This window comes from Oryzias melastigma, linkage group LG15, assembly GCF_002922805.2.
Source record: "Oryzias melastigma strain HK-1 linkage group LG15, ASM292280v2, whole genome shotgun sequence".
NCBI classification, from domain to species: Eukaryota; Metazoa; Chordata; class Actinopteri; order Beloniformes; family Adrianichthyidae; genus Oryzias; species Oryzias melastigma.
The window spans coordinates 25,199,494-25,227,267 of NC_050526.1; the positions used below are offsets into that span (position 1 = coordinate 25,199,494).

The 27,774-nt window shown below is 36.2% G+C and overlaps 1 protein-coding gene across 30 annotated transcripts in view; it reads left to right on the forward strand.

The window, feature by feature from the left end:
• LOC112161706 (neurexin-1a) overlaps nt 1–12,948 on the forward strand; it is a 247,571-nt gene extending 234,623 nt beyond the window's left edge. For 26 of the 30 annotated variants that reach the window (XM_024297057.2, XM_024297053.2, XM_024297081.2 and 23 more), the window contains one exon: nt 11,186–12,948. In XM_024297057.2, the coding sequence (XP_024152825.1) occupies nt 11,186–11,478 (293 nt within the window). In that variant the 3' untranslated portion in view covers nt 11,479–12,948. The remainder of the gene's footprint in view (nt 1–11,185) is intronic. The other 4 variants (XM_024297065.2, XM_024297074.2, XM_024297069.2 and 1 more) reach the window with 1 other exon arrangement.
• The last annotated feature ends 14,826 nt before the right edge of the window (nt 12,949–27,774 follow it).

Genomic DNA, 27,774 nt, shown 5'->3' on the forward strand with positions numbered 1-27,774 from the left:
AGCAGAATTTAGTTGACTGAGAAACCCACTTTTAAATCCTATTAGCATCGTGCCCCCAAAATGCATAAAATGAGACTAAACAGAACAAAAATACTGACTTTCTTAAACACATTTTAAAGGTTTCTCTATAACATTATTCTGTCACAAAAACAACCTTTGCTACGATGGAATTTTGATATAGTGTCACAACTACTTCATAGTGAAGCAGTGGAACATTCTGGATCCTCCTGACAGGACGCCTAATGTTTCTGCTCTGATCCTATGACTGTCAAACCATTACCTCTCTTGTATTTTTGTACTTTTTTTACACTGAATTTCAAGAGGTAGAACCCTGTCATCTTATATAGCTCAGCATGCATCAGTTTGATACTTTTTCCTCTATGTGCCTCCACTTTTTCTTAAGCGATTGTCATTTATTCATTGTAACTGCAATGTATGTCACTTTCAGCAGCTGAAACAAGTGGATTTCATGAAAAGAAAAAGTTTTATCAATAATTTACTTTTATAACATATTTTTCAGAAAAATAAAATTTCAATATATTATTCCAAATAAGTTTAGGCCTTCTTAAACGGCTTTGCAGGCCATGACGGCTCCCCACTGGTGTGGAGACGATCAGTTTTTCAAAGCATTAAAGATTCTTCAAGTCACATACTAACAGTTTTACCTAGACTGTAAGTAAAGGTTTTCATACATTACTTTCTAATGCCTTCATCTCAGGTTCACTCACCCTGTTGTGTGAATTGCTCAAAGGCAGGTTAAGGTTAATCATCTCCAGTTTCCTCCTCTCCCTCTGCTCTCTCATCATTTTCTATCCTTAAGCATTCTTTTGTGACATTAAGAGCTACTAATGTGTTTGACATTTTTTTTAATAGATTTAATTTATGGCGGTGGAAACAAAACACTGAATAAACCAGTAAATCAAATAGCAATACGGCAAATATTCAATTTAATCCTGTGGCAATGACTGGAATGAACCCAGCCAAGAGGACAAAATGATTAAGTAAACCATTGTTATAAAAGTTATAGTTGAATTAATGAAACATTAAAAGCAATATATATAAACTTAAGAGGTCATTGCCCAAATTTAATAGGTTATTTAATGATACCCAGCTGGAACTTGAACCTAACCGTTTTATTTTTGAGCATGGCGTGTACTTTACGTGCTTACTCATGCTGTCAGATGAGGTGAATTAATTCAATAAAAGCTGTTTAAACAAGATATACGCTCAGCATGATCATAGGAACTCATCACAGCAGAGCATCACACGTTTCTTTTGTTTGTGTTCAAATTTGACTTCGTTTTTAGGAAATTGTTCTATTTTGGTTTTTCCTGCACTTCTTCTCAGAGGATTAAGCTCTCCAAGTCTTATTTTAACGAAGAGTGTTCTGAGAGAAAACAGGATTTCACACTTACTGTCAGTCTTTCTCTTTACTGATCCCACCACACTTTATATTTTTCATTTATTCTTTTTTTTTTTTTCTACCACTCATCTTTTTGGTGTGGTGACATTGATGCTAACACAATGTGTCTGTTTATGAGTCCTAAGTAGGGCATGAAAGACTTTGCTTAACCAAGTAAAGTAAAGCAGCCCAGTGAGCAGCTGCAGCTCAGGAAGTGGAGTGGTTGTCTTTCAAACGGACGTTGCTGGCTCATCACCAAATCCCAGAGTGCACGTCAAAGTGTCAAAGTGGGGAAAGACAGTGACCCGCACAATGCTTACCCCACCCCAGTGTGTTCCTAACCGGGAAATCACCTGGTATGAAAATGCCTGATGAAAAATGTGTTGCAGAGTGGTTAAAAACTAGTTTATTTTACTATCACAAGATCATCTCATTTAAAAAAAAAAAAAACATATATACATGAACAAAATGTAACCAACAAATCAATTATTGATGCTCAAGAGGAAACAAATCAGACTGCTTTGAAGCTCCAAGCAAAAGCTTCAAGTGAAACATTTTAACGTGCTTTACAAAAAAACGGAAGAACTCAAAACTCGTGACTATGACTGATAGCCCCTCCCCCTGCACGCGCTTACTTGCACACACCACAAAACTCTCCGGAAGTATTTGCATGAATCCACAACGTCTCTGAAATGAGCATTTGATGGATACGCTTGTTTGAGCATTTCTATGATCGTTCAAAAGATTAGATTCCTTCATGAAAGTCACATCTCTATGCAAACAGGCACGGGGTGTGGGAATCACCTGTTCTTTTCCATTTGCAAAGAAAGGTTCCACATGCAACTTTTCTTGTGTTACACGCCACCAGACTGCTTTTAGCGCTTAAGCTAATCGAGAAAATCCGGTCGATTTCAAAATAAAAGAAAAAAACTGTTATAATTTATTTGTTCTTCCCGTTGGCAAGGGGTCCACGGACTGGTGGTTGGGGCCCAGTGGTTGGGGACCACTGCTGTACGCCACCTATGATCCCGTACCGGTTTGCCGATTTTTTTCCCTCAGACAACCTCCATCCACCCATATGGACAGTTGTGACTAAAACCTAAACACTTAGCACTCGTTTATTCCTGACTCACATTACCATAAATAATGAAATATATGTTGCAATCTCTTCTCCAAAGATTGTGTACCAGGTACCTAAGGAATTTAATCAAGCGAAAAAGTCTGGACTTGAAAGGTCTGGTCCTTAAGTCACATTCTTTAATCTTGCCTTCTTTAGAGGAAATCCCTCTGGGCAAAGGCTTAAACTGCACAATACCTTTTAGTGGGCTAAATCAAACACCTTTTTAAAGGTACTCCCTCCATTTCGTGCTCGCTCAGCTCTTGGCTCATCGTCGGCATGAGCGCAGACACTTGAGACTCACAAAAGCTTGCTACAATGAGGCGTGCTGCCAATATGTCTCAAGTACAGGATGGTTTGCATCACTTCTCGAGGACACTTAGATAATTAAAGAGGGAGGAGGGATTAAATAGATGTTTGGGCTCCGCTGTAGCTGATATACTGACCGGCCTCTAGACTGATCCCCTTCTATATGACAGCTCTGACAGCTTATGATTATGGCTGGATATGTGAAACGTAAAGATGGTATAACACTAATCTGGATGAATAGCAGTAATGTGTCTGAGCACACCATCTAAGCCTGGCTGATGTGGAAGCAACCCACAGCCACTGGCCTTAAGCTCTTGTATATGCTCGATGCACCACTCATGTTTATCTAATAACCAGGTTTGATGTAACAAACTGAAACACAAACTCAACGTTGCCACAGTAATCTTTTTTTTTTTTTTTTCCAAAAGCATCCCTTTTCTCTAAAAATGTCAATTTTGAGCTGGTGGTACATCCATAATGAAAGATCAAACCCGATCTGTCCATTCATTACTTTCTGAGTAAGCCCGGTTGCTTCATTACCTCTGAACAAGCGTCACACAAACCTGAAGCAACCCGCGGTCCAGACATCTGCCTGCCCCCCCTCTGCTCAGTCACTTCCTTTATCCATGGCCCCTATCATGCATCTCGCCCTGTTACAAATTACCAAACAAATGAACCCTCTCAGTGGAGACAAATGAGAAAAAAAAGAAGTCTTTGAAGAGAATGATTTATTTAAATCCCGCATGACAGGGTGGAATCTCAGATCCCATTTCTTTTTCTCGAGTGGCAAAAAAACAAGTCAGGCAAGAACCATGTGAGGCTTTTAAATGACATGTTTCTTAATATCTTTGCCTGGCGAGCTGATGTATTTATACCAAAGGATCCAGAGAGCAAGATACTATCAAATAAACCATTCAGCAGAAAGACAGCTGGAGCCAAAGCGATGTCAGCAGCCACATCTTTGACTTGTTCATTGGCCCTTTAGTTTGGTCAATGTTACTGTTGTGTTACACTAACATTTGTGCATGAAGGTCACACATAGTATCATCTTTTCTGCTTTGTTTATAATTTTCCATTCTGCATCTCTTCTTCAACAACCTCCGCTAAAAGCAAATGATTTACGACTGAATGACTGAAACATTAACTGCTGTCCTTGTAAATAAAACAGCAAGGACACTATGATGGCCTAGATGTGATACTGTAATTTAAGTCCCGCTATGGAATGAGACGAGGAGGAAAAACTTATTTTGGCAGCTTTTACACATCGGAAATCCTTCAAAGTTACACCCCCCTCCCTCCACGAGTTTACCCCCACCGTTTTACTGGTGCACCCCTGCTATGCTGCCTTGAAGCCAGGCAGTACTTTAAGGTCATTTTCCCCATGTCTAATTTTACCCTTGGGTACGCTCGAGTAAAGCGTATGAGAGCAGCCATCATTTTAAACACTTGTTTCAGGCGCTATTTCTTTCTGAGTTTATGTGCTTTCATTCCAAGTTGATGGAGTGCTAATGAACAGACAGGCAGATGCAATTTTCCTGACATCCATATGAGCATCCGTGAAGGCCTCGTGTCAGACGGAGCACTTTGCCTGAGCTCGGCTTGAGGGAGCGGAGCAGGGTGCGCCTCTCGGGCTCATGGGTAACAAATGGGCTGCATCATGAGGAGCATCGGGGGATTTAGTGGACTATGGAAGATCCCATCAGGTGGCTATTTAACAGATATTGCTAAGCTAATGAGTCATAATGAATGCTTATTATTTTCGAGGAAACACAGCCATGTCACCCGGTCTAAAGACAGTGCAAGGTTGAAACTAAAGATTATTTTGGTTATCAACTCCAACATCTGAGCAGCATTTTTTAAAAGTGACAGTAACTTAAAAGCAGCACTTTTGCCTTTCTCTACTCTAAATAACTCACATATATTCACTATATTACCAAAAGTATTCACTCACCTTCCTTGACTCACATAAACAGAAGTACCATCCCATTCCTTACCCATAGAGTGCAATATGATGAGGGTCCACCTTTTGGAGCTATTATAGCTTTCACGTGTTTGTAAAAACAGTCTGTGTGCCTGAGTTTATTAGTTAATCTTGAGCATTAAAATTAATGTAATAATATAAAAAAAAATACAAATCACAGATGTTTGAAACCCAATTAGGCTATCAAGTAACGCACTGATTAGAAAATAAAGAAAAATTAGCAAAGATTAAAGAAGTAGATCCCCTCTTTATGGTAATGTAATATTTTATAATCATACAAAAGTCAAAATTATGTAATATAATGAATATTAGATAAAGTCAAGTAGAGTTTGATTTGTTGCTTGAAAGGAAGTGGAAAGACGCAAATTTATGCAATCCAACCTCAGATAAACAAAGTCTAGAAAAAAAAAAGTAAAGAAGAAAATATATGTACTTGATGGATATTCTCAGATGCAGTGGGACTCTGCACCAAAAAAAAGAAACTTTAAAACAAATCTTTATATTTTTTTCACTCGGACACCATCAAAACAGCTGATTTTAACCCTATTCCCAGCAGACACACAAAGAAGCGGTTGTCCATTTTTTTTTATCTCTGGAAATGAGTTGCTGATTTTATAGCACTGCATTTGTTATGTTTGTTTTTTTAACAAAAAATAGTTCAGCTTAATTGTGAAGTATTTGTGTCAAATATTTTCAGAATCTCACAGTTAAATGTCGTCAAAGCTGCTTTTTTATTCGATCACCTGGCATGCCTACACTTAGGCCATTTTTCTTTTGCTGGTACAAAATATAAAAAAAATAAATAAAAAAACTGTGGTCACTTGATTGAGGGTTTAAAGTCTTCGTGTGATCGCAGTCTGTGGGGAGCCAATCAACAGGTCCAGGCAGAAGGAAATAACAAAGCCCACAGCCTGAGGTGTTAGATCACACAAGCAAGAACAGTGCTCTGTGGTACTTTGGTCACGTGGTTCCTGCTGGATGTTGTGGGCTGAGGCTACTTCACTCCTGAACTCTTCCAACTTTCTAACCTCAGTGCAGGAGACAGCTACAAATGGTTTATTTCTTTTTGCTTACGTCACTTAGAAGGTGAAGGTGGTGACATGGAATGATGGCTGCCACTGTGAGTTTGTTTCAAATGTTTCATAAGAATATTATTATATAATAATTCTATTTAAGTGTATGAAATTTAATATCTTTAGCTGAGACATAGTTGAGTAAAGGTGGTTTCACTGCATCACTCTACCTTTGAATTGCACTATATATATACTATGGTACCTTTTTATTGCAGGAGTTACATTTTAAATATTAAAATAAAACACATTACTCAAAAAAAAACGCAGTTTTTATCAGAAAGTTGGTCTTCCAGAAAATAGATTTAAAAACTTCCAATAGCTCCAGAACTCAGCTACATTGGTGCCGGCTAAAACAGCTGCAGACTCTGTTTTTTTTTTTTTTTTTTTTAAGATCACTCTATTGGCTCTCAATCCTTTTCAGTATTGATTTTAAGACACTTTAAATAGTTCTAAAATGCCTCATGTGTTTTGTTGAAGCTTATCTTTCTGACCTTCTGGTAAGATATGAACCTTCAGGGATCCTGAGATCTTCTTGCCCCAGCTGGTTAACCGTCCAATCAGTTATCACCAGAACGGATGGGGAAGCAACTTGTTGGAACCTTGGTCCACATTTATGGATCAACCTGCCTGAAGGCCAGAGAGGGATGTTTTTTAACACTTTAACACTGGAGCTTTGGACTAATGTAACTCTTTAACAGTTTCCACAGTTATTTGAATTCCAGTGGATTCTTGGAACCATTTTCATTTCTATTTCTATAATTTCAACAGATTTTTAAATATTTATTAAGTTGTAATTTTATATTTTAATTGTTTTAAACATTCAGTTTGTAATTTATACTGCATTACATACATTTTTTTAATTTCCACATTTCCTCAGTCTAGAGTTTAATGGGACTTTTTGTGTGAACGGAGCTCCATAAATAAAAACGGACTTGACATGACTTATATCGGATACATCATCAACTTTTTATGACTCCAGAAGAATAGATTGGTAATATGAAAATAACTCACTGTACATGCTTGTACAATGGCTTGCTGAGGATGAGCCATGTCAACCAGCAGCTTTCGTCCACGAGGCGAGGGCATTCTTCACACCTGTCTGCAAGGATAAGTGGGCTTGTCACAAGCAGAGCTAATCTGTTGCAACACTCAGTCACACTCAATCCCCTGGTGGAACTCTGCGCTTGTCCTTGAATGTCTGCTGGTGCTGACAGCATACTTGGGCCGATGATCAGTCTCAACCGTAGTGGAAAACATGTCAATGAAGAGCAACTGCATCCCCTCTCCGACAGCTTTGAAGACTTTTGCCCTTTACAGTTAGCACTTTAAATGCCCTTTAGCCTGGCATGAGCAGGAGCTTCCCGTACAGATATCTGCACTGATGTTGTGGGTAATTAGCCAGTGTTGTACAGCTGAACACAAAGATAAACAAACTGTCACTCAAGAAAAAAGATAACATAATGAAATTAGTCTAATATGAAAGAAGAATACAGAGTTCTCCATTATAAGCTGGATAACACTTAGAAAAGAAACAATTTGTGCAATGTGGGTGAAAATCATGCTAATTTAGCGTAGATGTTCATAAGTACAACAGTGTTTAATGGTAACTCTATATAATCACTCTGTTTACTTTCAGCTTAGAAAACAATAGAGATTTGCTTTGAATAAAAGAGAAAAAATCTTGTAGTTACAACATCAGGAGCCTTTTTCTTTACTCATACTGTTAGTGGCTTGATACTGAGGTTAATCAATTACAGAAAATATGGAAATAAGCGATGAGTGGATGTAAAAATGCTGCAAAATGTTTCTTTTTCCATGTACGTTTGGAATTCTGTACCGCGGGAATCTTTCTTAAGAACATTCTCACTTTAATGGAAATATTCCTGACAGCTTCAGAAATCAATGGAGTGACATCATTGTGATATTGTGTTGTTCAAATTGCTTTTAGAGCAAATTTCCCCTTAAAACATGGCTTTATATGAAAGTTAAAGAATGCAATTAATTTTTACAAAAATCCCAGCATTCCTATAAATAGAAGTGGAACAGCAAAATGGGACATGAGGAGGGGGGGGGGGGTCATTAGCAAAAGTTTCATTAAATTTAGAAATTCTCTGAATTATGGAAAAGACACTTACTTTTACAACTTGTGTATTGATTTTTTTTATTTTTTTTTTTATTTTTTGTTATCCAATAAATATTGTAGTTACAATTTATGTCACCCATTTCTGATCTGTGCACTTATCGCAGTTTTGACTGAATAGAATCAAGTATCGACAGAAAAGTTGAGTTTTAGAAGAAGTTCAAACAGGATTAGACCAAGATTTCAAGGGTTCTGGAGGTTTAGTCGATTGGTGTTGGGAGCAGCTGTGAAGGTTTTTGATCATTTAGAGCAGTGATCTCCAACCTTTTTCAGGACATGGATCAGTTTAATTTCAATATGTTAACAGACCACAAATCCTTAATTTTCTTTTTTTTCAACTTCAACTTCCCTTAATTTTTTTAGGGTAAAATGTATTGTTAACATTTCTGCAACTTATTTGTTCTCTAGATTTTGTGTTGGAACAATTAAACCTAAAACTGTCAAAGTGGAAGCTAAAAACATCAGACTCCAACTTCAGCCTCATCCGGCTTTAAAGGAGGGGAAAATAATATTTAAAAAATAAAATAAAAAAATAGCAGATTTATATTTACAAATATTAATATGTGTCAACAATGAGTTGGATTTGGTGGGCAGAATCCAGTAGTTTTCCAAAATAAAAGTTCATTCAAAATCAGATTAAAAAGAAAACATAAAAAATGTAGTTCATGTTTTTGAACCATTTAATTAGAGCTTTAAAAGATACAAACTGAATTTTTGATACATGTATTAGCCTGACTCTGAAGCAGCACCAGTTGACTTTTTGGGAAGGTTGTTAGAAAGCCGTTTCACTGCTAACTCAAACCAATTTGCATTACAAACACAATCCTGGGTCATTGAATCGTTTTTACAAGGAGAGGAATGGTAATAATATTTCCAAACACAAGATTTCTTTATACTATTTCGCCTGCTGCAATACAAAGAGCAATCCTTTAAAAATGTCAGGTTATTTTGTTGTTAACAGAAAATGCCACTGCTCAACTCTCAAATTCTGATTTAAGCCTAAATGTAAACACATCAGATTTGTTTTTCCTAAGGGCCAGTGTTACGGGAGTTTCATTTCCACCTGTTCTGAGTGTTTCCAGTTCACATAATGCAACGGAGGGAGCTTAAGCAGAAGTGATGACTGCTACAAGAACACAAGCAGACGTGCCGGGAGGACGGCATGATAATATGAGGCTGACATGTTTTCAAAATACGTTTGATTGAATGGCAGCATCCTGAAAACAGAAGTGGGTGCAGCCTTTGGCACAATGTGCTGAGTCAAATGAAGAATGATTTCCTTCTACATGGTTTCTCCTCCGACTGCTTTAGTCATGCAACCTTGACATAGAGTGTATGATAGAAATGTGACCTCCTCATTCATGACTTTAGTGCTGTAAAATATATATATATATATATAATGAGCCGTGAACGCTCAACCATTTTTTATGAGCCATTAACACATTAGTCTTCCTGTCAGCTTTGCTTTAGAATTAATCAAATCTCTCCTGCTCTCTCTCTCAACTCATTCATTCCTTCCCCACTCTTCCATGTCTTGACTTTCCCACCTCATCACAGATCATCAGGGATAGTTCCTACATATTTACGTTACATCTTCTTTAGTCTGTAAGAGATCTTCAGTTTCCACGACTGGCTGATCTGGAAGCAAACTAACCACTCAACCAACAGCTTTAATATGACTAGCCATTCTGCTCTTCTCCTCGACCTCACCTCATCTACTGTATATATTTCTATGCATCTTAGTAAATAAACATGTTTCTGCTCTACATTGATTCTTATACAGGTTTTAATCTTCTGTTTTTAACAATATCCTTTCAATTGAAAGAGGACTAAAGTCTTCTATAAATTGTAATAATAAAGCAAAAATTGATCTATTTCTCTTCCCTTTTCCATTTTGTCCAACAAGAAATCTCAGCAGACATAAATAAAATTTAGCCCCAAATGCAAAAAGGTTGTACACAAATGTACACCTCATTTGTCGGAAGATTTATGACCCCCTATTTTAATAGTAATACTGTCCAACACGAGGCCTTCAGCTCTCATCTGTTTTCTCTGATGAAAATTGTGTTTATGGTGTTTTTAACATGTTCTTGTGGCGTTTGTCTGATGATGGAGAACGAAAATGAAGACATTTAAGCTCAAAATTAAATTTTCGAGTATGTCTTTTTTTAAATTGATGTAACTTACAAGCGTTTCAAAAAATTGTGACGTAGTACTTAAGCTCCATGCCGATGCATCCACTTGTAGACAAATAGATCCATGTATGTTTTTAAAGGTTTAAAACTGTACGGCGGCATAGCTCCAATATTAGTCATCGTTTTTGTTGCACTGATAATGTTAGGTTGGGGTTGTGAGGGGATATAAGCTACTGAGAGAGAGTGTAAACACATAGCTCTCAGTTATGGGTGATGGGAAAGGGGATGTAGTTGCTCTGCAGCAACAATCCTACCCACAACTCTGAAGCAGATTTCTAAGGAAGTACTAAGGAAACTTTGTCCTAGGAAATAACATTTTTTTTCTTAGATCTTGACTAAAAACTGCATAATCATGAATAAAAGACCATCGGTAACGCTTTTACAATGGATCAAAAGATGATTGGAGTGGGTCTTTAAAATAATAATAATTTAAAAAACGAAGTCTGATGTTCAAAAGTGTCTTTTGAACTTTTTTTATTAATTTGCTTCTAGTTTTAAAAATAAATATGTTCCAAATAAATTGGCAATTTTGATGTGTCAAAACGTAAAAAAGTAAAAATATTTGACAATTGAAACAATCAATGCTAGCAATAATAATACAATGTTCTGTGTAAATTAAAAAAAAACAGTCTCTCATGCCTTAAATAAAAAAAGATTCCGACCATATATATTCTTCTGAGAAGTTTTTTCTTTCATTATATTTGATTTCATTGTGAATCATTGATGCACATTGCGGTTTGTTGTCTACATTTCGCCCATCTCCATGCCGATCGATTTCATGGCAAAGCCACTCCTACTGTAGGTTAGCAAAATCCCTGAAATATGATCCACTCATCATAATGGGATCTTGATCCACAAATGCAGCTGGAAAATATATTCATTTAGAGCCATAAATCTGGTTATTGTCACAATGATAAGATACTGCGCTCAGTGCATTTATGGTAATCGTATCTTTGTTTTCCTTGCAGCCAATCCCACTTTTGCTGGACCCAACCCCCCAGAGATCATCCGGGAGGCCAGCAGCACCACGGGGATGGTTGTTGGCATCGTTGCAGCAGCTGCACTGTGCATTCTCATCCTCCTTTATGCTATGTACAAATACCGGAACAGAGACGAGGGTTCATACCACGTGGACGAAAGTCGCAATTACATCAGCAATTCAGCACAATCTAACGGCACTGTAGTCAAAGAGAAACCAGTCAACACAGCAAAGACCTCAAGCAAGAACAAAAAGAACAAGGACAAGGAGTACTACGTGTGATTGCTGGAGCTTTGGTCTTTGCCAGATCAAACAAAACATCAGACGAAAAGACAAATCTTGTCATCTGTACAGTATAAAAACAAAGATGAACATTATTTAGTCATTTTTCCTACGAGACAGTGCTCTACTAAGTAAAGTAAGAATGAATGACTCAGTATGTACTGTCCAGAAAGACACTGATGGAAAATGGCTCTGGAAAACACTTAAAAATGGACCAAATACATATCTAACATGTCAGACAAACATTATTAACCCATCCGTGACTTGTTCCATGGCAAGGAAAATGTGTTCTAACTCCTCGGCATCTCCAGTAAACAGAGGAGCACAGATGCACTTTGCAAATGGAGATGCAGCATTACAACGTTGACGTCACATTTACATTGCCTGTGTTTGTGCTGTTGATTATGGAGAAAATGCGTAAATAAATACATGCATACCCCGAGCATCTGCTGTCAGTCAGGAGGAAGAGCACAAGCACCAGGTAAGGGTTAAACCAGGGAGAACAAAAAAACAAAAAAGAAAAAAATGAAAGATCTCCACTGGATGCAGCCAAAGTTCTCCCTGAAGAAGCAGAACAGGGATCAAAGACTCATCCCTGGTTGGTGGAGCCGCTGCAATGCAGTGATGACAATGAGATGGCTGTTCTCATGAAAGAGTGCAGTTAAAACGTGTCAGTCGTGCCAGTAAAAAGCGTAGGGGCTTTTGTTTTCATGTTCGTTTGACCTCAAAGGACAAGGGTTCCCCAGAAACCTGTCTGAGAAAGGGATCACCTGGGAGCCATGCACGTAAAATTATCTTATTAACGGTACAAATGTTTATAAACGGTACAACCACATCTATATGTGCTTTCTGGACTGTGAAAAAGTGGTGTTTTATAGCCTGTTGTATAGACAATGCAAACTATAACTGCTCCTCAACCATTTTTGAATAAAATTTTAAAAAGACTAAAAGACAGTATAAGTGTTAATAAATGTTGCTAGACATAGAAGATTTTATGAGAACATACTTTTTCTTGAGTTGGATACTAATTTGAAATGCCCGTTTTTACATGTGTTCCTATAGTTTTTTATACAAATCCCAAATAGACCAGAAAGCATATCCGTTCTAAGGAAAACTGCACACGGGTCGCCGGAGAAGAGGTGTGCCATGAATGCGTCTCCCTTAAGGAATCACTGCCTTCCTCCTCAGTCCTGACTTCCACAAGTGAGAATGAAGATGAAGAAAGCAAGGATGAGGACACTGATAGGATTACCTGACGGGTTTCTGAACGGTATAAAACGGACTGCTTGGGCTGATGCAAAGACTGGAGGAGAAGACGAGCCCAAATAAGTCTCCATTTCAACTGTTGTGTGTTTGTTCTGTCATTCTGTCTGTCACTTCTGCTTTCCAGAGACCTGTATTGGAGTGACTGTAAGGGAAAATGACCATGAACTATAAATGATGATCATAAATTCTCTTTGTTTGCTCCTCTTTTGTTTTGTTTTATGTTCTGTTGTATTTCTTATTGTTCTCCACTTTTGAAAAAAAAAATCATTTTAAAGACTAGTTTTGAAAAATCAAATGAATAAAAAATATTACGTGAATTTTAAGCAGTGTATTCAGAAAATCTATTGGGGAAGTATGCAGGTGTTTGAAGGCATCAATGCACAGGTGTACTATTGTCTTCCAAGTTAACTCCAGGTGTCTTAATTACCCATAATGCCTCAACTAATTGAACGTTAAGTGCATTTTATGCAAACAGGTATAACAGGAGCCAAATCAAGCTGATGTTCTTGGCAGGCTACAATAATACAGCTTCACACCACACTATGTCTGCTTCACTTTTGAACTTAAACTATTAAAAAAACACGTTTGGCATCGATTAGCTACAAGGCGTTCATGTTTTCCATGTTTCTTATAACCTCTGGGGCTTCTCCACATGAGTTCTTCACAGGCGATGTGAAGGCTGAGGTTTCTGTCCTTCAGCTGATTCGCATGTCACTTGTTGGCTCTTGATGTTTCTTTTAACCTTTGCATTTGCTCGAGTGTTTTTGTGTCTGCATGCTGAGCAAAGAGAGGGTAGGTTCACTGAACTGCTGTAATGTCAAAATCTCACAGACAGACTTTAAAAGCGTTTTGAATATTTTATCAATCCAACCTTGAGGTATATAGCAGCAAAATCATTTTAATCTTTGCCATGTTTCGTTATTATTGAAACAGTTTAGAAATGCATTTATGAAAAATTAAGACATAAATTTACATCTTCCTCTCTAGAGTCACATGTCATTTAGACAAATGCATTATGTGCTTCAACATCAGCAGAAAAAAAGTAGAAAAAAACTCAAAAGTTTTAAGGCTGTCTGAACTAAACTTTTAATTTTTTAATTCCAACTTAAATTTGGGGATTTTTAGGCTACTTCTATTTCTGATTTTTAAGCCATCCAGTTACCTTGAAACTTTAAGTGTTGCTAACTTTTATTTATGCAGTACCTGACAAGAAGACAAATATATATATATATATATATATATATATATATATATATATATATATATATATATAAATTGTGCCATTATCTTACATCTCTGAGTATTCTTCTTAAACCCTGCTCTCTGAGCTCCCAATCCCCAAGAATGACTGGGTCCCCTTGTTCATATGAACGTGGAGGAACAGCCCCTTCCAGGAAGAGTCTGAGCTGCCAGCTCCGCCTCCAGGCTAACACACACACACTTTCTCTGCAGAGCTAGAGGTGATCAGCGTGCTTTAATTTTATATGTGCAATATCCATTTTTGGATGTTGTTTGTTTTCGTGGGTGAATCGCAGACACGCTGACGAGGCCGGCTCTAGGTTGTCATCATGAAATGGGCGTCACCTACAAGGAGTGAAAGGCGGAGCCTCAGAGATCGAGGCGTCTTATTTGCTGGTAGGAAAAGGAAAAATGTGTTCTTTAGTGTGCCAAAGGTAATATATAATCATATATATGGATATAGTTTAATCTGAAAGGCTAAGAATAGTATAATATAGGACCTTTATTTATTTTATATTTTTAAACTAATAAATACATTTTTAAAGTGTGCTCTTGATTTGGTTTAACTGTAGAGAATGAAACAGTCATTGAACAATGAAATGTACTCAGCTCTATTGATCTTTTCCATAAAGTTTAGTTTTAAATTATAGATCAGAAACAGTTTTAAACATTCCTCAGTCTAAGACTTATTGATCTTCATTGCAGTTCATTCATGCTTCTATATCTGAGATCTCACGTTTGTTTGGTTTCATGTTGAGATAAACTCAGTGCATCACATCTGAGAAGATGTTTCTCTGTTGTCTGCCTAAATTATCTTTAATCGGTTGTTTGACTTCAAATACAAGTAAGTCATGAAAATAAATAAAAAATGTGTTAATGATATTTGAGCAGCAGTGATGCTAAACAGCAATGCTTGACATATTATGTGCAGCTTCAGCATTTTAGCCGACTTTGAGAGTTTAAAAAGCACAAAAGCGTGAGAATGTTGGAGCTTCATTTAAAGCTCCACTTTGTTCCTCAGGAGTCCAGCTCGCCGTCACAGCTCTCGATCAGCCGCATTTGCCTTCTAACGCGATGCTGCTACTGCAGTCTGCAAATGGAAATTCCTTATTTCAGCTGGCTGAGTCTTGCTCAAGGACAATACAGGAGGGTGTGGGAGGCGATGTCATTTTCAGACTGAAAATAGCACACGGTGTTAACAGAATGGAAAAGGACCTGTGTTGGTGCAGAGGCACTGTTACACGTGCAGGTTAAAAGATGGACTATGATGTGCACGTTTGCACCTTAACAGCACTATAGCTACAAAGAATGTTGATTTCATCTAAACATTTAACTTATTAGTAGCATTATATTGTGGAATTTAAGAAAAGCAAAAACAACAATTTTTTGCTGACACTCTTTCCTCTGTTTTAATTAGCACAGTATAGATTTGCGAGTAGTAAAACGACTTGAAAATGTGTGCATATATTTTCTTACAAAGTTGAAATCAATGCGTCATTAATTATGAAATAAAATGTATACATATAGTTGACATTTTAATCTAATTAGAGAGTAGAAAAATATAAATTGTGTGTGAACTGGGATGAAAACTGCTCATTGATTGACAGTGAATGTCAACACAAAAGGCTTGAAAAGTGCCACTCACTTCCACCTGAGCCTATGAAGAATACATAAACCCCTCTTGATACACTTCAGCCACTCAGGTCACTCAGACAGGGAGGGCATTCACAGGGAGTGAAGTGTGGCTTGTTGTGAGATCACATGGCAAATGATGTCTGAGTACTGGTGTTGGTATCGCAGCGTCGTGTCTGACATCCCTCCCTTTAAAAGCTTCTCCGTCTTTGTGTGGCCGAATGCGCATCAGCCTATTGTTTCATCTGGAAAACGACAACATGTTTTTTTTTTTTAGATTTTGCTGCATAAGTCAGCCTCTATAGAACTAATTATTCATGTTGCTGTCAGCAGAAACAGTTCAATCCATACACATTTGCACTGCGAGGATTTGATCTTGACCTTCAACCAAAGGCAAATGAATCCAAGAGGCAAAAGCAGCATTTTTTCATAGTCTGGATCCTCATCAGTTTACATGTAATGTATTCTTTGTGACCGTACCTTGTAGATGACAAAATAAGACACTATTACATCCATTACTGTCATACTTTGTTGAGGAGATGGGCATCTAAGTTTGTATCAGGTTATTGTAAACAGTCCAGCGGATAAAGAGGAGACTTCACTGAAGTCTTCATTCAGCCGAACGTATTCTAGTCCTTGCCGATCGATTCCAGAGTCCTTCTCTGTTGAATGGTTGGGTTGTGAGGTGATTTTTTTTTTCTTTTTTTGCTGCAGAAATACTTAACCTGGGCAGCTCTGTCGTGATGCTACGCTTTGCTGATTCCAGCACATTTATCTACTTACACTTTCCAGGCCTCGAGTTGCCTCTCGTGTCTGAGTGAGTTCATTGTCTAAGTGGCTCATTCCCTACATTTCTGGTTTTCCCTCCACCTCCAGGTTTGCTTGGCCGAATGTGTGGTACTGAACCATGACGTCATGCTTAGTCAATTCAGAAACATACTGTGGTATTAATGGAGATGTGCAGATGAAACAGTTGCTTGGATCGTCTTTGGCGTTAAAAGGTCTAAGTTGCTTCTTTGAAAAAATCTCTTTTTGGGGTTTTTAACATCTTGTGGCATTTTTTTTTTTATGACATATATAATGAAAATCAAGATCAAGATGACATTTATGAGTATTTATTGATTCAAGAGCTTATTTGGGTTGTAGAAAATACATAGGCAACAAGCTCCCTTCCCCAAGTTTTATCAATGGGGAGGGGGAGATGGGGTGGGCTTGCTCCATGTAAATGACCCTGTTTACATCTCTGAGGCAAATTTTTACAACTCCTGCTGCCCTACAGAAACTTTTTAGACAATGGCAGTTTTTTTTTATTTTTTCTGAAAACAGCATAATTGAATTGAACTGAATTGAATTGAAATGGTTTATTTCAAGCAGTCAAGCAAGAATGCATGTGAAGAACAATCAACAGAGGTATGCATCCATGCAAAGATACCTTTATTTCACCAGGCAAAACATTAAGAACAATTTCTTATTTACAAAGTTGGCCTGAAAATGCTAAACATACTTAAATGAGAAGAAAATACAAAATAAAATGAAAATAGAAAAAAAATGACCACCAGTAACCCCTTGTGTAAAGATGTGAAGATACATTAGACATGGAATAACTAGGCATCAAATTTATATTGCTTGAAAGGGAATGGGAGGAAGTGAATTAATATAATCCCACCCTGTGTCGACCATTATTATTTTCTGATTCATAGCTTCTGATCAGACATTTTTTACCTTAATAACGTAGCTACAGGCTATTAAAAATCCTTGTGTATCAATAAGTCACGTGACTATGTAAGTAAACATAACACTATCTCGAACTTTATCATAAAATGTGCAAATCTGTGATCAAAATTTAGTTAACATCAATAAAAAATAAATTGTTTTTAATCAGAAAAATCATTAAAATACTTCAAGAATCGAATGTGTTAAAAATAGAACATCCATACAGATTATTATGATTATTATTTCTATTCCATTAGAAAAATAATTAATAAAAAATAAATTGTTTGATAGCTGCATCGCCACGTTCGCCGGTATTTTAAACATAATTCAAAGATGACTGGGAAAGCGTTTAAAATAAATTTAAAAATTTCTCAGATTAGGTCTTTAAAGCTGATATAGAACATGTATAATGTTATTAAATAAAGAGAATCCAAGGAACATAATTAAAGATGTCATGAAGCTTTGGTTGGTTTGGTAAAATTGGAATCACTGACAGCAGATTGTTTTTAATAAAGGAAAAACAAGAATAAAAAATCTACATCAGACGTCTGTTCTGCTATTATAAGGTCCCAGAAGATTCAGATAAAAGTAAAACAAATGACCAGAATCACTTAATTTAGGCCTAAAAGCTGAAATAAAGTATTTTTTTTGTGTCCTTTGCCAAAATATCTTGTTCTCCAAAAGCTGGCTTTCTTTTCTTTGGATAAGATAATAATAAAAAAAATAAATAAATAACTGATAAGAAGTTGAGCTTTTGATACAGATATACCTTGCAGTTTCACACATCTCCTACGGATATGACAAGTATATTTATAATTTTCTTCACTAAAAGTATTTTCGTTGTTTGCAGAAACTGAATTTACTGACTAGGAAATTTTCCAAGGTAGGAATGTTTTTCAAAGATTACTACTAAAGAGAAATCATTTATAATCAAATCAAACCTGACAAAAAAAAATCTAAGTAAAGATTGATATGCGTGCATCAATTCTGTCAGATTTCTGCACCTGATGTCAATTTAAAAACCGGTTGATGCCTTTGTGTAATGTGATAAGGATTTTCTTGTCAGATGAAAGTTTTATAAAGATGAAACTAGTAATAAGAATGGATCAAACCAGATTTTTAACCACATTCACAGCAGACTTCATCAGGTGCAATGGTGAACTTTGACATGGGCACTGTGGGTAAATCCCCCAGGGTGGCATCTTGTTGAGGGCAGTATGGAGTTATGCAAATAATTAATAAAAAGATTTTCACTGATCTTTTACATTTCCATGTCAAATTTCAGCTGATAGGGCAGTGTACCTGGGTTAGTTATCCCACGCAGAACTAAAGAAGGATTGAGGTTGGCCAGAGATGAGAAGAATCTTTATTTTAACATCATATTAAAGCATTTAAGTGCATGTCGAAACACATTTGCTCATCATTAAAACTTGTGATTTGAAGCTTGTTTTTAATCTGTAATATTTAGCATTTTACATCTTATGTAGTTAGTTGATAATAAATAAATAAATGACCTGAAGAAATATTCTATAAAAGGCAGAGGTGCAGTGTACTGTGCAATTTACATCAGAAAATGATAATAAAAAAGCAAAACTATTGACAACATAATTTAGGGGGGAAATAACTACATAAATGAGAGCACAAAAAATTTCCAATGAAAAGACATAAACAGGGATAAATTACTTGGATTCACATTACAACAAACTAATGTACCAGATATCACATTGTATTATGTCTAACTATATTACAAAATGTAGTAAAATACAAGAAAATGTAGTGGTACAACAAGCTGCAATGTCGTTTTAGTTCCCTTTTATTGAGTTCATGAAGCAAAGGTTGACTGAGAAAGCCCTGGTTGGTCCAGATTTTTACTGAGTACATCTGAAAAGTTGATATATTTATTATGGAATGAGCCCCAAATGAATCTAAGCTCATAAACAGTATAAATTTTGAGTTTTCAGCTCTGATTGAACATGTTTGTTCAGAAGGTCCCATCTAATTCTATTTCTGTATTAAAAGAGTGCTTTTCTGTGGTAGCTTTTTTTTTTTTTTTGTTCCCCCAAGGAAACCAAAGTTTACTTGTAAACAAAACAACTTGTTGGAGCGGGGTAACATGTGGAGTGGTTTGCTCAGTATGGCATCCGAGCTAGAACTGCCTCTGATCACCAATATGCAGAACAAAGATGTGTAAACAAAATAAAAATAAGACATTAATAGTCATATTTAACTGTGAATGCTATAAATAAACACAGCTTTTTTCAAATATCTATTCAAAGAAAAAGCTGCTCTGTCGGTGACAAAAGGTCTTTGTGTGATTGCAGGAAGAAAATGATTATTTACAGAACGTTTTGCTTTTCCGTCACCAGCTGACGGTTTGCTCGTGTGCCGCTTTAGGCTTCCAAGGTTTGTTTGATGAATCGTCTACTTACCATGTGCCACTGTGCAGAGAATGAACTAGAAAAACATACCAAGCTCCCATCTGTGTCTTCCTACTGATCATCCTGCTATACGACCCATAGTAAAAACACAAATGAGCTATTAAACTGAAAACGATCCACTTTGTGTGTGCGTGTTGTTTTTCGTTTTTTTATGAACACAGAAGAAAATAAACTGCAAGCTACATTTATCAACATAAGTGATGTGAATATTGACAAAATGGGGTAAAATTATCCTTAAATTCTGTTTTTTGGGAATGTTTACGTCATTTTCATTGGATTTAGTGTTTTTAGTGGTTTCCCATGTCTTATAACTTATTTTAAACATCAAAATAGAACAGTACTATGTACTTTACAGATTAAAGTTTTTTTTTTTTTTCTGATTGTGTAAAAATGTTCATATTTTATTTTTTTATTCTTATATAAAGAGTCAGAAAAGAGTCAGCATTAGTTCAACTTTCTTTTTATGTCCAGTTTTAGTGTTCAAATTGCGAGACATAGCATCAAATAACTAGTGAAACTTGTATTTCTTTTTTTTTTTTTTTTTCTATTTCCTGTTTGGATGCAGGTTTGTGCATCTGGCCCGGGTTGACGAGGTTCATCCATTCTAAAAACTAAAACTGATAACCGCTTTATGAGCATCCCCCCTGCAAACGATGTTTAATTCTGACAAATGAGGATGGGGAGTTTTTATTTAGCACACATTCACATTAATCTATATCACACAGAATACTTTCTAATCATTGTTATGTTATTGTGGATGATGATCATGTCAGTGTAACTGCAGCACTGTTTATTCCACAGACAGATTTTATTTAATATAGAAGAAAAGTACTTGAATATTTATTACATAGTTGCAGTAATTTATTATTATACAAGTAATTTGAGTAGGCCTATAGCAGTTTATATAATGTCCTTATTTGCCTTTATCGCCACTTTTTTTTCTTCACTTTCTTAAAAGTGTGATTGTTTATTCTAAACAATAAAAAATATAAAGAAGACAAACAAATGAATATGTATAAACATTAAACTCAAATTGATTTGATTGGAAAATAACAGTAGTTAAAAACTAAAAGAAGATAAAGGAATACACGCAATGTTTTTGTATATATACACACATAAACAAATTAAAAATTTTTAGTTTTGCAAGACATTACAACTGATAATCACCTTGTTAAAACAAAAAAAAACATATCCATTCATTTTTCATAATCTGCTGAATCACTGAGACCACTGTGTCCCCATGCAGCCTGAAACATATACAACAGATAAATTAGTAACAGTTTGACATCAAGTTAAATTATGTTGTCTCTTTAAAGACATTGCATTGTTGGCATTGAGACCTTTCCTGTACTTCTAAAAATCATTAAAAATAGAACATTGCATTGTGGGATTATTAACAGATACACAATGGAACGACTCCATGAAACGTGATTTTCTCTTTTTGTAAAACTGTATTTAAATATCGACAACACAACAGAAGATAGAAGAGATTTTTAAATATTGACAGCAGAGGAGAATGAAAATTGCCTCATTCGACTTATTCTCACCACTCTAAAGAAGACACCGGTACATCTATTAACGGAGATTCTTTCACGTCCTCCTTGTTAAACTCACAGAATTACTTTCAAAGCAATACAACACCAATCTGTATGTCAGAGTGTCTCAAAGCGCGCTATCTTCAACGTATATTTCGCCTGTGGGATGTTGAGGAAAAGAGTCTTAATGTCAGCAAAGAACAGATTCCAATATGTTAAGACACATTTTTGGAACACCTTTAGACAAAGAGATCTTTCGCTACGAGGCTGAGGAAAATTAAAAATGAAAAGTGTGCTGGATGTTCTGCTCTGCGAGTAAAAAGATTTTGTTTGCTTTTTTCAGAAAAATGAATTCTGTGTGCCCTGGCAGCCTAACAAACAGGTTGAAAGCATTTTGTAAATGAAGAAAAATACGCCAAGAGCTTTTTCTTTTTTGTAAACCTGCATTGTTTTGAGGCTCTCTGTTTCTTCTTTTTCAGCATTAGCGATGCCAAAAACAGCACGAAGGCCTACTTAGCCCAACAAAGCTGCCTTCCGCAGAGCCAGTGGACAAATATCCACCACGTGGAAGCCTCCACGACAACACAGATGTAGATCTCACACTTTAAATGTTTTCACTTTAATGCTTTTTTTGTCTTTTAGCATTTTCACACATCTCATAAAAAAGCATCGTCCTAAAAAATAAGAGTGATCACTATCAACAAAATTGGATTTTAATATAATTTCTGTAACAAGCTCACACCTTTTTTTGCAAAGGAGATTGGAAAAAAATCAGTTTGTGGATTTATTTTTAGGTACATATCCTTTATTTTCATCCTCCCTTCACGGAGACTCACTTTTCCTGTCTTTAGCATTCATTTTCTTCTATTTTTTTCTTTTTACATTGACTTTTCGCTTCCCTCCCAGTTGGATATTTCAGACGTTCCCCCTAATTCGACACACTAATATAATTCTTGTCTATATTCATCCATTTTCATGTCTCTCCTTTACGCTGTGTGGATTCTGCTTTACAGGACTGAAGTCGTTAAATAGACTGCATGAGATTTTCCATCAAATTTGCTCTGTATCTACTTAGAAACCCCTTGCTGACCTTTTATGGATCAACAAGAGGAACCCTCCCCGACGAAAAGGGATTTTATTAAAGAGTGTAAAAGACACTGAATCTAATAACAGTGGGCTTACCCAGAATTCTTAGAAGCTGCCTCACCACATTTTACAGTAACCATCTTTGATGGTTGATTTGAGATCATGTTCTGTCTCATGATGTAAAGGGTAATTGGCCTTCCGCAAATTCTCGATGCTGTTCTGAAATCTTAGTTGTGAGCTTTTTAACAGTCAAATTCATCCAATTATTGAATTACTTTATGAATTGAAATACCCATTTTCTGCCTTGCTTAGCTTCTTTGAAGCGTATAAATCACCTATTAGTTTCCTAAATACAACAGAAGCCCCCCCTCTAATGCCTGCAGAGGCTTTAGCTTCTATGAGCTCAGCGTGAGTTTATGACCTGAGGTAAATGTGAGAGTTAAAACAGAGCTGATCTCTACATCTTTCTCCGCATCCAGACGCTACTTCAGGCATTTTGTATGCAAGCTGCATTTACGCTAATTCTGACTGAAACTCGTGTTGCAGAGAACTAATGATCAGAGAATTAGTGTTTACATAAAATGTAAAAAAAAAAATCCCAAAAGCACAGAAAGAAGAGAGTTTTATTTAAATGGATAAAATATTTAGAGACATTTTTTATTTAGGATGCAATTCAACCAAAAGAGGAAAAGAAGAAAATCTGTAGAAAGAAAAAGTGGAAGCCTTTTGTGCTCGTTTGCAGCTCCAGTGTAGTGCTAAATCAGTTGTTCATACATGGAAAAATTGTTTTTGTGATTTTTTTTTTGTGTAACTCTGCCCTAAAAGGGTCTATTATGTTATGCTGGTAATCCTGATCATTGTTTGATATGTTATAAAAGTGTTCCAAGTGCTCTTTTATTCAGAATTAAATTTAAAAAAAAACAGAGTTGTTTCCTATAGGACATAGTTTCTGCAGAACAGCAGTAGTTGTGGGTGGGTACACTGGCACTCCCTACTTGCAGCTGAGAGCTTTGTGTTCACACGCTCATCCACTAGCTTACAGCGCCTCACACCACCAGCCTAAAATTACCGTTGCAACAAAAATAATGAGCATAATTTGAGCTTTTTAAAAGTTTTGAACCAGGAAACCCAAGACGTACGTGGATCTATTTAGTCACCTGCTAGTGGATGTATCGTAATGGAGCAGAGCAGGGCAATATTGGCTTGCCAAACATATTTTTACATCACAAATTAGATTTTTTTTCAAACAGCATCTCTTTTTATCTAAAAAAATTGTCAGAAATATAATTTAAAGCCTAATTTTCTTTATAAATGTCCTCCATCATTAGAAAAATACCACCAGAACATGTTAAAAGCACCAGAAATCATGTTCATCAAAGTGGTTCTTTAAATAATTTTAAATATTTTATTATACGTTTTTTTTGTATGTCATGACTGTTTGTAAAGAATTACTTCTTGAACACTTTAGCATCCACATACAAATGACACCAATAGAAATGGAATAAAAGATAAGAGAAAGGTAATGTATAAAGTGAGCCTGTCTGCGGCAGGAAGGTCATGACGCACAATTTGTTTTACATCCTGAAAGCCTCCCGAGACATTTTAACCGAAAGAACCAGGAGAAGTCTTGTGAGACCGGTTTCCTGGCAGTTTTCGCTCCACCTTCATCCTGTCACTGCTGAGACTCGGATGGAGGGGTCAAGGTCGGCGCTCCCGGGCAAACCCGGCAGCCGAGAGCCCGCCCCGAGAAGAAAGAGTCAACACGACAAGGGCACCCAACACATTCAGGATGCATGGTTGCCATTTATCACGGCTGACAACTGCACCTCTCAGTGCCATTTGGGTTTATTACGGCACATTTTTTCCCCCACATAATGATGTTTTCCTTAGCGCCTGTCCTCTGACTCTGACTTTAAGAAATACTGCTGGTGAAAAAAAAAAAGAATGTTTATTTTACTATTTTTGAAAGAAAGTAAAAAAAAAGAAATGTTGTACCTATAGTGTAATTATGTTGTATCCACTGGGTTTTTACATGTTTCCTATTGTGTACTTATGTTTTGACTTAATGTGTTTCTTGTGGTATTTACCAGATGTAAGGACAGGATAAGTATGGATAAAGTACCTTGAATTTACAAACTATTACATATTTACCATGTGTAACAAGATAGTAAGTAAAGTTACTATATTGTGACAGAGTGACCAGAATTTACTTTCTACTTACTTTGTAAATTTATTTGTGTTACAAGGAACCATTCAATGTGAATCTTACATGTTAAGCTATACTGTTTTCATGGTAATTATCATTTGTAAGGAGAAAGTAGTTATTCAGAAACTGTATTTTAAGAAAACAAAACTATAATTCTGTAATAAGTATTGCACAATAAAACGAAAGCGTTATCTAAACCTGAACAAATTTTCTTTTAAAAAATACACTCAGGGAATCTATCACCAAGCAAAAAGACAGTGTTTTTTTTTCTTTTTTTTTTTTTTACGTCATATTTATGTCATTATGTAGTTAAATAAATACATCCATGTTAACTGCTTTACCTTTTTTATGTCAAAGCAATCTGTAAACTAAAAAATCTCAAATAAACATTGATCTGTTGACATCAATATTAGCCACTTCGTCTCCTGTGAGAGAACAATTTAGTCTTATTTGGAAAAGCTGCTCATTTTCCTGTCTGGTGCAGCTTAAAATGGAAATTATAGCAACACAGAATAATGTTTATGTGTGCTTTTGTTGTAGTAACCCTGTTAAATTCACCTTGAAAGACACAATTTGTAGATTTATTGAAATGTGTAGTAGTTTTCTATTGATGATTAAATCATTACACATAATTGCAGACAAAATGCTTGATTTGATTTCTGCTAATTAGAGACTGTTTTTGATAACTTATTTTCATGCATTGAATGAAGAAACACTTAATTTCACATTTTCATAAGCATATCAATTTGCCGGCACCAGTCCTTTTGCTTTTTTCTTTCATTTTCTCTTTTGTTCACAGACAACATTCTAATGGAGACTGTTAAACGTGAAGATATATATATGTTTATTACTCTAAGTTATTATTATAAACATAATTTTTTCTTTAATGTTACATTTATTGCAAGTTTTGTCACATAAATGCTTTTTTTGTTTCTTTTTGCAAACTGTTTTAGTTTTCATTTTTAGGAACAAGTATTTAAAATATTAAGTATATATTAAGAATATATTAAATATTATACAGATTAAGACATAAGTCCCTGCTTTGATGTAATCTTTGTTCCCTACTATTAATACTGCTGCAATTCCATCTATAAATTGTCTGTGAACAATATATGTAAATATGTGAAATTTAAATGTAGTTTTAACCTTTAAACTTCCAAAGAGGGAAATACCTCTGCAAACAGGGTCGTCTCTGAGCATAGGCTAGCCAGGCGGCCGCCTAGGGCACCATCTGCTGGAGGGGATGCCAAATTGCAAAAGTTTTTTTTTTTTTTTTTTTTTTCAGTTTGACACACCACTTTATTATGTGTAAAATGCAAAGAAAAAAAGTAATATTTAAAATCATAAATAAAATAACTTAAAAATTTGACAAAATTAATAATTTTGCCTAGTGCTGCGCCACTCCTAGCTTTGCCTGGGGCGCCATGCAGCCCAGGGCCGTGCTTGTCTGCAAGTGGTAGAAAATGAGAAAACAGAGGGACTTTCAGAGACAGAGTAGCTGCATTTCCATTAACTATGAAACTGCAATAATAAAATTGTCTAATGGAAACTCTTCAATTAAAAAAAAATACTCACATCGAAAAAAGTTTTTGCAATGTATCGAGGCGTAATGAAACAACATATCTGGCAAAACTGCAATGTTTATTATTAATTAAATAAGTCACATGACCAACAACAAGATACCATGCTTTAACTGTGCATTGCCTTGAAGGTCACACATCATCACACAGCTTGTCAAAAGTTGAATGTTTTTATCCTTGCATCCATAGCTCCTCTGTAAAATCACCAACCACAATTAAAAAAAAATAAATCCTTAACTCGTGGCTGCTCTCACGTGGCTTGACGCTCCATGACCTGAATAAGATGCTGTCATCTACTTTGATAGATGATGAGCCCCAGTGTTGTAAAGCTAAATATTGTTCACATCCATTGTAGTGCTTTTGAATGACTTATCGCATGAGTTGGTTTGGGTTTACCCACAAAATCATGATTTAATAGAAACAGTGTAATTGTGAAAAATTGTGTCTTTTCAACATTTAGAGTTTTGACAAGGTTTTGTGCATATCTGTAATGGAAACGCAGCTACTGACAGGATGGTAATAACAAACCAACCAGACATTGTAGTGATGGATATAGAAGAGAGGAAAGCCGCTGTGGTGGTGTCAGCATTCTGTCTCCCCCTCTGGTCACCAGCGGGAGCCGTATGCAGAATACTAACTGTACTACATCTCCCAGCAACCCCAGCGTGCAGTTCCTGGATTCTGTTCAGCACTTTGGCAGTGCACAGAGCCTCACTCAGTGCGAAGTGTGACTGAGCATTTGATCCTGTTTCCAGCTTCGTCTTTGATTCTGCTTGTTTGCCGCCTGCCCCGACCCTTGCCTGGACCTTGACCACTCTGATTGCTCTCTGATGCTCCTGTGCTCGTTGCTAACTTTTGCCTGCCTGACCCTAATTTAGATTTCTGGACTTTTAGTAGCTTTAATAAACCTCCTGCTATTGGAACTAGCCGTCTGCCTGTTCTGTGATACGTGGAAGGAGCAGTACCAAGCAATGGTAACATCAGGAAGAAGGAACTTGGGATAATTGGAGAAATATCAGGGACTCAGGGAAAATCTAGAGACAGGTAAAGGTGACAGTGGTGCCCGTGATGATCGGAACACATGGCGCACTAAACTGGAGATCCCTAGAAAAACCTCAGACATTTCATTCCAAAAAAGTACAGTATAGAAATAGCCTTGTAGATCCTTCTCAGGACCCTCAAGCTCCCAGGCCGACAAGAGCTTAGGTGTTAAATCATCCTAGAGGGGCGGGAAGAGAATATTTGTCATTAATAAAACTAGTTCTGACATTTATGTGAGAATAAATGAATAATAAATAGCATAAAATATCATCTTAAAGATCTAAAATATGCTGATAATCTACCTTCAGGCTGTTAAAACTTATGTTTGCAAACATTAGGGCCACATTTAAAAAAAATATTATTATTATAGCGCTTTTACTAGTAACGTCTGTCATTTTTTAAGGAATTCAGCAGAATACTTTGTAAGACCAAAATATTTTTAACAAATCTACGAGTTTGAGATAAACAAGTTTTCTTTAGAGAGTTTTGTGATAAAGAAAAAGTTTTTTGGCATATCATTGAAGTTTTTTGTCGCTTGATGCTAGCAGGAACTAATCTGT